Raw genomic sequence first — 13,512 nt, 5'->3', positions numbered from 1 at the left:
TGTGAGGGCTTCTACTGATGGGGCTGGTTAGGTGAATCCCACCCATCGTTTTCAAACTTTCCATCTTCAAGGAAGCCTATCCAGATCCATTTGACTTTGGAGGAATTTCAAATTGTATTCTGGCCAAGGGGTTGCCATTGTGGTTTATCCATGAGGGTGGCCACAGCACTCACTAACAAAATATAGCTGTGCCCATGGATCAGTGACTCCTGTTCTAGGGTGTTTACTCTATGCAAGATACTAACTATAATTATGAGGTTTCTCTGTAACCTCATGTCAATTCACCTCCTTCCTGGAACTCTGGATTGTGTAGATTTGGGGAGGGTATGGGGAGCCTGCACAGTTGCCTATTTTGATTCAACCCTTGGATGTTTCTGCCCTTTCCCTCCAAGACATTCCTTAGCCTGACGGCTTGTGAGGGGTCAACAGACATTGGAGACCCTCTTCCTACTTCTGGAAGTCTTTCCCCTAGAGGCAAGGTCTCTTGGGCTGATACTTGCTTTAGATAGCATACCTTCTCTCATAGTTAACATATGCAGTGGTACCTCAGGTTAAATACGCTTCAGGTTACATACGCTTCAGGTTACAGACTCTGCTAACCCAGAAATAGTACCTCGGGGTAAGAACTTTGCTTCAGGATAAGAACAGAAATCGTGCTCTGGTGGTGCGGCGGCAGCAGGAGGCCCCATTAGCTAAGGTGGTGCTTCAGGTTAAGAACAGTTTCATGTTAAGAACGGACCTCCAGAATGAATTAAGTACTTAACCCGGGGTACCACTGTATGCAATTGTTGCTAAATTTTCATCTGAATAAAGTATCGTCTTTTTTATTTTAATGGCAGATATGTTTTTGTTATAATGAGATTTCTAGGCTCAATCCAAATGAAATGAAATCACTTGTAGGTAGTTGTTTTTTTTTAAAAAAAAATAACTTATTGCCCTCTTCTTTGCAGGAGTCACTTAATGAGAAATAGTTTTCAGAGCTCCATAAGGTTAGTCAGAATCTGGAACAATACGATGGGCAAAAGAGGACGGCAACCAGGGATAATTAAATACCCTTTAAAAATGGTTCTTTTCAAAATGAACCAGTGCCTAAAAATTCCTTCACACAAATTAGCACTTTAGGACATGTCACAAGCATAGCTAAGGAACGGTTCCAATGAATATTAAGTTAATGTGGCCTTCAGGGGGTGGTTGCTTGACATGAGGCAGAATACCTTTTTTCCCAGATAAGCCAAAATCGGTTTTGTCGTCTTTCTATATGCTAATTAGCATTTTGATGGGCTTTTGATGTTCCCAGATATCCGAGGAATACAAGAGTTTTTGGACAAAGTATCTCAGCAGGGAATGGATGTAGCACTGCAGAAAGTAGAGAACAACATCAATAAAATGATCACAGGGCTCTTTGCCACCTTGCGGATTGAAGAGCTGAACCGCTACCGGGATACACTGAGACGAGCCATTCTGGTAATGAACCCATCCACAGCCAAGTCTTTCATTGCAGAGGTAAGTGTAAGCACCAGTTGACTTCTATCTTCACCTTTAAACTCAGGTTTCTTTCTGGAATTATGTTTTATTTTGATCAATGGCTTCTGTTCTTAGTTTTTGTTTCAAGAAATCTCTTTACACTTTATACTCACCCCTATATTTTTATTTAGATGTTTTAGCCCTCCATTTTTGTGGCATTCAGTTGATTGAGTGGCACTTAATTAAAATAAAAGAGAGTACCATCAGCCTTACAAGACACACAGTATGGAGCAAGGGATAGGGTAGAGGAGAGAAAGATAGGGAGGGAGGGAGAGAGATATCTGATCTTTAAGGGTAGAACTAAATTGTGAGGTATAAGCAGTGCTCCCCCCCAAAAAAAAGGTGCCGGTGCACCTGTTGTTTGTAACAACAACAACAAAGATGTTGGTACTGTGTACCCCTTAGTACCCCCTGAAACAAAGCACTAGGTATAGTGTGTATTTATATCAAGTTGGGGGGCAGGTGATCTACCTCTGAGCTACAGTGGCAGAACAGCTGCTTTACATGCACAAAGTCTCAGCATGTCCAGAAAAGGCTGGGAATGTTTCTTGTCTGAAACACTGGAGAGCTGTTGCAAGTCAATGCGGACAATACTGGACTTAATGGACCAGTGAGCTGACTTAGCTTCCTATGTTCCTTGCTGATGTTCTTGGATGGGTAGCAGTTAGTAGCTCTTTTTTCTCTGGTCTGCGGGTAGTGTTAGAGTGTTCTCTCCTGATAGAAGGACAGAATCATAGAATTATAGAGTTGGATGGGACTGAAGCATACCTGAAAGATGGCCACCCAACATTTCAGGGCCCATGTTCTCCTGTGGCAAGAAACCAGAGTGTGCCACCTTCAGTTCTTCAGTCCCTGGCAACTTTCCACCATTTCCCCCATTTATTATCTTATTCATAATAAGCATAGATTTTTAAAAAGCAACAGTTCTAACATAACACATTATTTTGATGGAGTTTGTGTATGTTGTCATCCACAGGAGAATTTCCTTGTAATCCTAGGAGTAAAATATCCAGAAACTGTAAAATAATTTGCTTCAAAACTCATTAGCATTTATGGTTATTGTTTGGCTAATTACCTGCCTGTCTGATTTATTCCTTTACGTTTATTTCACTATTTTTAATTGATTGGCATATTTCTTTTTTAAATATCCTGGTAAGCTGATATTTTTAAAAAGTGGCCCCTTGAGAGTATGTGTCCACAGTCATCATTGTTTAATGAACCAGGGAGGGGGAGAAACACTAACCCTAGCCTTTTTAATTAGGAACAAAGTATTATGACTGCTGCACTTAACTCCTTCCATCGTTCTTGATGAGTGCGGTCCCATACTGAAAGCTACCTACTGAGGGCCAAAATAGCATTAATGAATCATTGAGGCATTATACATACCAGCATGATGTTCACCAAATGGTGAGGATGTTTGAATTATGTGCTATGGCCCAGTTTGCCACTGTGAGTTTAGAATTTTTGAACACACAGTTAAGCAGGATTGGACGACTGCAGTGTCACAACAGCCCTGAACTAGGGTTGTCATACGTCCAGGATTTCCTGGACATATCTGGCATACTGCAGTTGGCAGCAGTGTCCGGGCGGAAATTGGCAAAAAAAATGTCCGGGGAAATCCAGGCGTATGGCAGTCCTTGTCAGCAGTGCCGATTTTTCACAGAAAAATCTCAAAAATTGCATTTTTTGATTTTTTGCAACAACTTTGCCCCCCCATTGAAGGAATAATAGTTGCAATAGAAGCAGTGTGCAAACTGGTGAAAGGGGGACAGAGCAGAATGGGGGCCAGCAGTTTGAATCCAATGTAGCAGCCATGGGAGAAACAGGACCTGCTTGGAGTGTAACCCTAGGAGCCCCTCTATCATAGGCTCAGGTTGTATATATGTGTACATATATGTCATAAACGATATATCATAAACACAGCACAGTCACTGCTGTGCCTCATTTCCAAAGGAAACACAAACCCGGAGAAAGTGCCTGGATCCCCAGATCTCGCACTACTATGGAGATTGGGCTGTTGTGTAATAATATACTGATGTGCTAGTATATAAAGATATGTGATTCAACTTCTTTTTTGTTTTGTTTTAGAAGTAGAACATTATAAATGGTGTGCATTACATTTTATTATGTGTTATTAGTATTCTATGCAGATAGTTTGTTATTCTAACTACATGAAATATGCCAAACACAATGGAAAATGTAAATACTATAATCCTGCAAAGCATTCTAAATTGTCCCTGATATATGCACGTACACACTACTCCACAAACAAAATGCAAATGTACACTGAAAAATCCATAATTTGGAATGAATTAAGAAAAACTCATTTACCCCTTTTCTGCTTTCACCTGACTGGTTGCTTTTTTTAAAAAAAAAAGTATCATTCCACCTGAATATTTTACAAGTATGTTTATTAAGCAGTTATTCATTTTTGAAGCTTCCAAGAGACTTTGTTTAAATTCTTTAATCTACAGACTGCGGGATCACAGAAAGAGAGTCACTGAACATTTCAATATTTTGCAAGTTCAAAAGGTGAATGAAACAAAGTGAGAAAACTGTGCATTGTTAATAGTGGCAATGCCAAACCCAGTTATATATCACTTCAATTTCTCTACTTTGGTACTTAAGAACAAATGAGATTGCCAAGACAAAGGGTAATGCAATAGAAATCAGCATTCTCGCAAATGCGCTGTACAGTTTTTTGTTTTGATCTCAAGCAAGGGGCGAGAGGAGTAGTTTGCATTGGGTCATTTTGGAATCCAGCAATCTTGCTTGTACAAAATATATGCATACCCTCCCAAATGTAACAGATTAAAATGAAGGCACTTGCATATTTATCTCATCTCCATCACCACATTAAGAATCACTGAGTTACTCTACTTATCACACATGGCTAAAGGCTCTTTTCTGTACTGAATGCTACATTCATTTACTGTGAAGTCGCCTGTCTTGTCATAGCTTGCAAAGCACTGTGCATCAGTAAACTGACCCTGTCAGGTCTGGTAACAGCACAAGGTATAGTCTGGCAATTATCTGGAACCTAGCAGGGCGCACCACCACAAATGCTAACCTCCACTGGGCCAGGTAACCACTTTTAAAAAATGCTCCAGTGCTTAGAGGAAGACTGGTAGGTGGCCAAAGCAAGACTCTGCCTTGTTGATGGCTTCTTTGATGGGTCATGACTTGGTTTGCTTAGTAACTCAGCCATTCAGGCTGGCCTGGACATGGAAAGACTGGTTTGGCCTGTATTTTACTATGTTCAACCCAGTGCCTGGCACCCAGGAATTAGAAGGGGAGTTTTTGCATATGTTGGAAGCCTCCCAAAGTAGTTGGGGCAACCCAGTCAAATGGGCGGGGTACAAATAATAAAATCATTGTTATTATAAGCACCCCACAAACTTATAACAATATTTTACAGCTATTGCATTGGAAGGAAGACCAAACACACTATAATTCCTCCTTCTCTTATAACACAGATTAAAACAAAAAGGCAACTTCTTATCAATTGAGCTCATTTTTTATTTTTACCATTTCTATTGCAATGCACCCAGAGTGGTGTTGATGACACCTCTGGCTGAGTTCCCTGCTTATCACATTGTGCAGTCAGGTTTTAATTGTTTTGATTCTAAAGGTTACCGTCTGCCAGATCCAACAGATGGACAGAATAGGGTCCAGCAATAAGTCCAGCAGAGGCTTGGAAAATCAGTAACCATAGATCTCAGAGCATAGGCCAAGGAAAACAGGGAGAAGGTTGTAAGAGAGCCGAATGGAAGCAAGATGTAATGCAGGGCAATGTGGAACATTGCTTGGCTTCTCTTCTCAGCCTTCTAGTATAGCCCACACCACAAATGACTGAAAACTCCTCAAAAACTTTTGCTTAAAAACATATTGTGCAGTCTAATTACTGTGCCATTCTGAAAACCATGCATCTCCAACAGACTGCTTGTCAGCAATAACTTCCTTTGATGATCTCATATGTTGCATTTTAAATACATGAAGATGGTGGGTGGCCATTGATCTCAGTTACAAGTCAAAAATGTCACTGGCATTCACAGGGCACACTGCCTCTGACAGCGGAGCCAGTGCATCACCATCAGAACTAGTAGCCACTGATAGCCTTATCTGCTATTAATTTATCAAATCTTCTTTTAAAGCCATCCAAATTGGTGGCCATCACTACTTGTGGCCATCATCTACTTTAGAAGCATATCTGCTTCTAAGTACAGTGGTACCTCGGGTTACATATGCTACAGGTTACAGACGCTTCAGGTTACAGACTCCGCTAACCCAGAAATAGTACCTCGGGTTAAGAACTTTGCTTCAGGATGAGAACAGAAATCGTTCTCCGGCAGTGCAGCAGCAGCAGGAGGCCCCATTAGCTAGAGTGGTGCTTCAGGTTAAGAACAGTTTCAGGTTAAGAACGGACCTCCAGAACGAATTAAGTACTTAACCCGAGGTACCACTGTAGATATATAATTCTAAGCACATATGCTTAGGCTTGCACTGGACGGCTTACTCTGAGTCTAAAGCAATTCCCATTATGTCCTGTAGGGCTTTACTCCTTATGAAGTAGAAATGAGAGAGAAACATATATGTCTGTGTTTATGTGTGTATGCAGAAGAGGTAGAGGAGCAGGGAAGAACAGGATTCCCTCTCTCTCTCTTTCTCTCTCTCTCTCGTGTGTGTTTGTACATGTACACACCTTGCCACCTTCCATAGGCCCCTACTTAAATTAAACAACCTCAAACACTCATTGAATTAGTGGGATTGCAGCCATACTGGTTTTAAGAAGGCTGAAATCAGATGTTTCCTGCTCACCATTCCACTTTGTTTTTACTTCTCTTTCCTTCCTTAAATCTATTGACACGTTCCTCAGGGAAGGATTGTGTTTTCTCATTAATAACACTTACACAACCTTTATACATGTTCTGCTGTACTTCTTTGACAAAGAGTGCTACCCTTTTCAGCACTGTTTGAAACTCCCATTGTTCTAGGCGCATTTTGCGTCAGGGAATTTCATTAGTGCGCGCAGTTTCTGAGCTCTGGGCTCAGTGCTGCTCCTATGATTTCAGATTAAAACTGCAGAATGGAAGGAAAGGAGGACCTTTTTCTGCCTCCCCACTGCCAGCTACTCTGAAGACTGGAGAAGAGACCCTCTTAAGAATATTATGGAGGTGGGCAGGAGAAGGACTAGACCATGTGAAAGATGAACTTAATATTTTAGCTAAAGTTCATTCATTTTCAGCTTTGTATTCTTGTTATAAAAAAGCATGCCTAGGCATTCTGTTGTTGCACCCAGAACCTTGGTTTAAGGTGATATTTAGCACCCAGCTTTCATATCTCAGTTTCTACCACTGCTTTTCAGAGTCTATTGGCAGCACTAGTAACTTCTTCCAGTATAAGTAATCCAGTGCAATATGCCCTATTATATATTATCTTTGCTAGTAATAAATGAATGTTTTTTATTGGCTGGGTTTTGTGGCTCTGTAAGGAAGTATCCACTCTACTGTCTTCACAAAATCTGCAATTGAGCTTAAGGCTTAAAAGGATCACTTCGCAATATCTCTCAAATTCCTCCTTTAACCACCACACTGAACAGGTTGGCACTCCTTGCTTTAAGGAAGCAAGAAAAATCCTCTGTCAAACACTTTCCTATCTGTTGAAAAAAATTCTCCTGATCATGGATTTGTATTCTGATCTGTATTTCTTCTTCTGCTCCTTGTATAGTCCAGGCTAAATTCATTGCTGATAAATTGGTTGTTAAGGGCACAGCAGTAGTGATTTGTCACCTCTATGAACCTGCAAGAAAAAACCAAGGACAATTCCCAAATGGTGTGCTGGGTGTTCAGTAAATAATCCCCAAGAGCCTAAAACACTGACCTGCACATAAAGCAGAAATAAACTTTGGATTTGAGTCCACCTACCAAGGTGCTGTTGTTACAGCAAGCAGTGAATGAGCCTGTCTGGGGAGAGTGTTCCAGAAGTTTCTGAAAGAGGTCCTTCACTGAGGATCTTAATTTACAGGTTGGTCCACATGAAGGCATGTGGTTCTTGAAGTACCTTGGTCCCAAGCCACAAAGGGCTTTAAAAAATAAAAACAGCACTTTCAATTGAGCCCAGAAGCCGATTCAGAGCCACAAATGTAATATGATCAAAATATCCAATCCCAGTTAATAATCTAACAGTTGCACTCTGCACTTACTTCAATTTTCAAACCATTTTCAAAGGCATCTCCAAGTCACATACATTATAGTAGCCTAACTTGGAAATTATCAGAGCATGGCTAATTTAGGACAGGCTAACTCTGTCCTGGTAAGATTTCAGCTTTCACACCAGCCTGATTGTAAATGGCACTTTGTGCCACAGAAGACATAGCAACACAAATGGAGCAAGGAGCATGCCAGGCTGTGAACTTGCTACTCCAACTTCCATTAGCCTCAGGCAGCATGGACAGTGATCAAGGATTATGGGATTTGTAATTCAACAGCATCTGGAGCCACCCCAGTTGTGGAGAGAGTGCAACTTCATCCAGCACAGGATGAACTTCACTCCCTTGAGCAGGTGAACCACCTGTCCACAGTACTTCCATATTGTCTGTATTGAGCTTCACTTTACTGCACTTCACCAACCCTTATTTATCATGCCTACCACTTCACCTCAATTTGATGAAAAATAGTGTTAGGTGCCATCCATGTGTCAATGACAACTCAGTCCAAATCTCTGGATTACTTCACTTAGTAGTTTCATGTAGATGTAAAATAGTGTGGGGAACAGGGACGAAACAGAACCTATATAATAAATATCAAAGAAATGTACACAATACCACGACAAGAATCCTGCTGGTTCAAACCAAAGCCTGTCTCATTCAGCATCCTATTCCCCACCAGATGCCTATGGGAAGCTCAATTGAAGGCCATGAGTCAGCACCAGATTTAGGGTAGTGCAGGTGGTTCTGCCACACAGGACAGCAAGCCGAGGTGCCACAAAATTGAGAAGATCCATAACTGAGAAGATCCATTTTGGGGCACCAAATATTGGCCTTGCATAGGGCACCATATTACAAAAGGTTACCAAAGTCCACCCCTGCATGAGTATAGGTTTGCCATACATCAGAAAAAATCCTGATATGTTCTGGTTTGGGGGTGTGAAATGGCAAAATGGCGTCAGGAGGAAGTTCCAAAAGGTTAAAATCACTATTCGGGTTTGTTCCCAAAAATTTTTGTTCCCCAACAATTTTTGGGTCTTCCTTTTTGAAATATGGCAATCCAAGCATGAGTACAACCATCTCTCTTGAATGTTCCTCAGCTATTGCTATTCAGAGGCATTCTGCCTCCAATACTGGAGGTAAAATATATAACTATTGTGACTATTAGCATTGATGACTGTATCCTCCATGAATTTATTTAATCCATTTGTAAAATTAAATTGCTGGACATGTTCAGCAACACGTGTTGCCAACTAACAGAAGCCCACATTCCGTCCAGCTTCCCAACCCCCTCTTTTTGGAGCTTCTTTTCATTACAACAATTACAGCTCCTGTCCTAAAGCGAAACAAAACAATTAAGTACAGAGACAAGATGTTTGCTTGTAATCCATCACTGGATAAACATCTGGCTAGACATGTTCTTCTGTGCAATATTCTTCTACTTCTGAGATGATTCTGTCCTAGGGCCAATCCATGCATTTCATTGCTGCAGTGGAATGGAAAAAGCTTTTTCCATAGATGATGCCAATATTACTTGAAGGCTTAACAGCATTCGCTTGGGAAGGACCTACCTTGTTTGTCCTACCCATGTGGTTCTTTTATCCCTGCTTTATTGGCACAATGTGGGAAACAGCAGCAAGAACAGCCTTGGTATCATATTAATTGAGTTCTAGATTATAAACCTCTTTGGTTCTCTGTTATTTCTTCCATTGTCCATAACATCAACACCATAATGTTTCCTGAAGATGCCTTGGATTAACGTGGAAACTAATGATTCGTCTGTGGGGAAAATGGCAAGAATTTAGGTTCCCCTCCCCCAACTAATCTGAGAACTGTGAACAATTAATTGAATCTCAGAGCTTTCCCCCTATCCCCTTAGAAGGTTGGCATGTTTATATTTATTTGTTTAAATGATGCATAGCCCACCCTTCATCAGTGCTGATACTAGATGCATGCATGCATACAAGAGTGCAATATAAAATCGTCTTTTGCAAGTTATCAGTAAAAGAAAAACCAGTTCTCAAAAACATGTGCAAACAAAGACAAATTAAGCCTGCTAAACACAGAAGGCTAAAACAGCCACTCACTAAAAAGCTTAAAAGCCTGGGTAAATATGTGGGCCATCATATGGTGCCAGAATGATAACAATGTCAATACCTGACATACCTGTAGAGGAACGGCGTTCTACAGAGAGGGTGCCTCCACAGAGCCTCCCCTAACAGGTGAATGAGAAGTGTGCTCTACTCTTATCTTAAAACCTGAGAACACTGATATGGGAGAGGTGCTTCTTCATTTATTCATGTGTGACTGGGAGAAAGACCCCATTAGGGTGCCACCCTCCCCACTCCAGATAACCCATAGGAGGTAGCTTTCTATCACCTTCCAATTTCACCCACACAGGTTCTTTTTCCATGTCTTCATAGGAAGTAAACATTCCATCAGTTCCAAAAGACTCTGTGGGGTCAGAATCACAGGAGAGGCTGAAGGCTACCCTACCTTCCCCACAGAGGTCATCCATGCATGAGTAGGGGGGGGGACTACTCTAAAGTAATTTGTGTTCCTAATTACTATTAAACGTTGACTCATTTTATATCTGAAGTATATGTGATTGATCCAGAGCTGTAGTAGCATTTAGATGCTTCCTTTGGCAGAACTAAACGAGAGAAACAAGAAAGCATTGATTCATTTTATAATTCTCGGTACTGGCAAAACATGGAGGGCGTCATCAGGGCACAATTCCCTGGGATATCCACACGCCCAAAATCCATTGAAAATTGTGTGAGCTGCACTAGAGGGGGGTGGGATGTTGTGATACATCATTCACCCATTTTCAAATATATGCCTGACTACAGCTTTTTAATACCACCGCTTTTGAGGTGACTTCCAGTGGGAGTTTTAAATAGCTGTTTAAAATCTGTTGGGGCCAAAGTACATTAAATACCAGATATGAGTGACTGATCTCTTTACTTATTTATTATTTTACAAAATACAACTGTCACGGCAGGTGTGTGGGCACTCCTTTGATCAATGAAGTAGCAGCCCTTTTCCAAACCATTTCCCCAATCTTAATTCATGTCTGCAATTTCATGTTGTTTAACAAACCAGAAAATATATGCACCAATATATGATGCGTGAATTTGCTCTCAAAGAGCCAACATAAGATTGTGGGACAGTTTAGAGCAGGGATTGTGAACAAGTCGCACTCCAGGTATTGCTGGACTCCAACTCCCATCATCTCTAACCATTGGGAATGCCGGCTGGGCCTGATGGAGGGCACCATGTTTGCTACCCCTGATTTAGATGATGAAAATGTGTATGCGTGGGATGTTTAAATCCAGCCACCACACTGATTCCTGATTCAGATAACAGCCCTATTCCCTACAGATACATTTAGGTTGTTGTTGTTTTGTTTTTTTAAATAGAGATAATTCACATATATCCTAGTGTAGCTTCTAGTTTAGAAATTAGCCACTACTGCTCACTGTGTGAGAGGTTCATTCTATCTAAAAGAACTGGGTCCATTTGAAAGTTGCATGCAAATGAAGCATTTAAAATGCACTGGTGGAGACACCTGTGGCTTAATTTGCTTTTGAAGTGCAAGCAGCAGTATTTAGGGGAGGTTGTTAAGCCTAGTGACTTTCAACTCTGTATATATTAGCTCATGCACTAACCACAATATTTGGTTCACACCCAAACTCATTGCTTTGGAAAACAGCCCACCTTGGTCTGAGGTGCTGCGCACACTGCCTGATTTCACTTGGTATCCATTGAAGCCCACTTCATTTCCACCAATTAATGCTTGGGAAATGGCCTTAATTCCCCTGCTTTTAACAGAAGTGGATGAAATTTGTAAGCATACTATCTCTTTGAAAGATAATAAAATTGGACAAATGACAGGCGAATGATCCAGGGGCTTTTGAGCTGGGTACTTTCTAATTCTTTCTTTCTTTCTTTCTCTCTTTCTCTCTCTCTCTTATTTATTTACTTATAAATAAAAGGAAACATCCATAACTTTAAATATATATATATAGGGGCAGATTTGGATAAAATCTGCAGGCAAGGCTCTCTCTGAGGGCATAAATCCTGTCAAATTTCAGAAGGATAGGTTTTCATACAAGGACAGCCATTACAGGGTGTGTTTTTTAAATGAATCACTTAAGTATCCCCTTGTGTTTTGTGGGCAATAGGTCTGAAAATTGGTCTGGGTAAGAAACCTGCCAAATTGTTGGGAAATAGGTCTAAGAATTTTTGCTTCAGGTACTCTTTAAAGTTGATTTTGTTGTTGGATGAACTAAAATGGATTTGCTTTTTGAGTAAAATCATTCCAGTTGATTATATGTTTCAGTCACAAAAAAGCTCCCCCTCTGCTCTTTTTCGCCATGCTGGTATTTCCTTTCCTTCCCAACCATCCCACCCTGGTGTTATAACATTATAGTAAGCTTAGGGGCATTACTTTTGCTTTCAGCAGTCACTTATCTGCAGCATTTAAAAAATAAATAAATGTGTGGATCACTATGGCACCACAAAGTGCTTCAGGCCCCCAGCTTCAACTTACTCCTATGAAAAAGTCCTGCTTTATCTCTGAAAAGTCAGAAATCCCTCCAAGGCACCCTGTTTCACCTGAGAATTTGTTCACATCCAACCCCCCCCCCAATACCTACTTTTAATTCATGTTAGTAGTGTCACACTCTATTGAGGGTGTCATCTGACATTACTCCACATGAGTTTATCTAAACAAAATTGTCAAGAAGTTAAAGCATTATGACAGGACAGTGAAACCTCAAACTGAAATTTTAAAATGTTCAATGCTAGAGGCAAACATTTTTTTTTAAAAAAAGAAAGAAACATAAGGAAACAACCCAAATTCAAGTTTTGTCCAGTTACAGTCAATATGTTGATGAAAGCAACAAGTTCCAATTTAAGCCCAGACTTTCAAAAATAATGTAGTTGGCATTTTGGAGATGCTCAAAGGAATGAAAGCCTTTCATGTGTGATCTCCTTAGTACAAAGTTCATGTTTGAAATGCCCAGATATGTATGAACAAAGAAAGATAATGTATCCCAAGAGTCCATCCAACTTTCACAACAAGATACGTTTCTCCCTTAAATAAACACTATAGGGCTGACATTTGAAGTAGTGGAAGGTGGGTGTGTCTTAGGTGCAATGGGTTATTGAATACAGAAACACAACTGGTTAAAGCACACAATGTTGTCCAAAAAGAGTTGAATGGAATTTTAAAACCATGAAATATTGTAGGCAGCTGCAGGGACAAAGAGTGAAGAAGGTTGGGAAGCTGAAGATCACTCAGGTTTTCCATTCTGTCAGCTTGGGTGATATCTGGGTGCCAAACCAACCCGGCATTAGTTGCTTCTGTGGTTGGACTGGAGGGCTGAAGCTGACAGTTCTTCTCTGGCTTGGATTTTCATTCCACCTGAAGAAGAATTTAGGTGTTATGCTTTCCTGTTCGTTAAAGTGGGCTTTAACAACAGCCCCTGTGGTTCTTTTCCAAGCTTGGCTTGTAAAATTTTCCTGGCATCTCTAGAGACCATAGCAAACATGAGCTAGTTAATACATACAGTAGAATTAAGTGCTAAAGCTTAGCATGGTCTGTAACAGATGGCAAGCTGCTGTAAGGTGGGGATGGGGGAGAAAAACAACAACTCTTCGCACATATTAAAACTGTGCACTTGGGAGAAAACCAAGCATAACTCTATTCCCTGGCATACTTCTTTATGTTCATGGGGAGTTGTTTGGTGTTTTTCTCCCTGTGTGGTAGGAGTACT

General features: G+C 40.7%; 1 protein-coding gene across 6 annotated transcripts in view; it reads left to right on the top strand.

Annotated features, from left to right (window-relative positions):
• The window catches only part of GRID2 (glutamate ionotropic receptor delta type subunit 2), an 824,474-nt gene that overhangs the window by 467,333 nt on the left and 343,629 nt on the right, over positions 1 to 13,512 (top strand). For all 6 annotated transcript variants that reach the window (XM_053404060.1, XM_053404061.1, XM_053404066.1 and 3 more), the window contains exon 4: positions 1,298 to 1,503. In XM_053404060.1, the coding sequence (XP_053260035.1) occupies positions 1,298 to 1,503 (206 nt within the window). The remainder of the gene's footprint in view (positions 1 to 1,297; positions 1,504 to 13,512) is intronic.

The sequence above is a fragment of the Podarcis raffonei genome, chromosome 9 (assembly GCF_027172205.1).
Source record: "Podarcis raffonei isolate rPodRaf1 chromosome 9, rPodRaf1.pri, whole genome shotgun sequence".
Lineage (NCBI taxonomy): Eukaryota > Metazoa > Chordata > Lepidosauria > Squamata > Lacertidae > Podarcis > Podarcis raffonei.
Note: the sequence above shows the minus strand (reverse complement) of the source record. Positions and strands in the feature narration are given on the sequence as shown.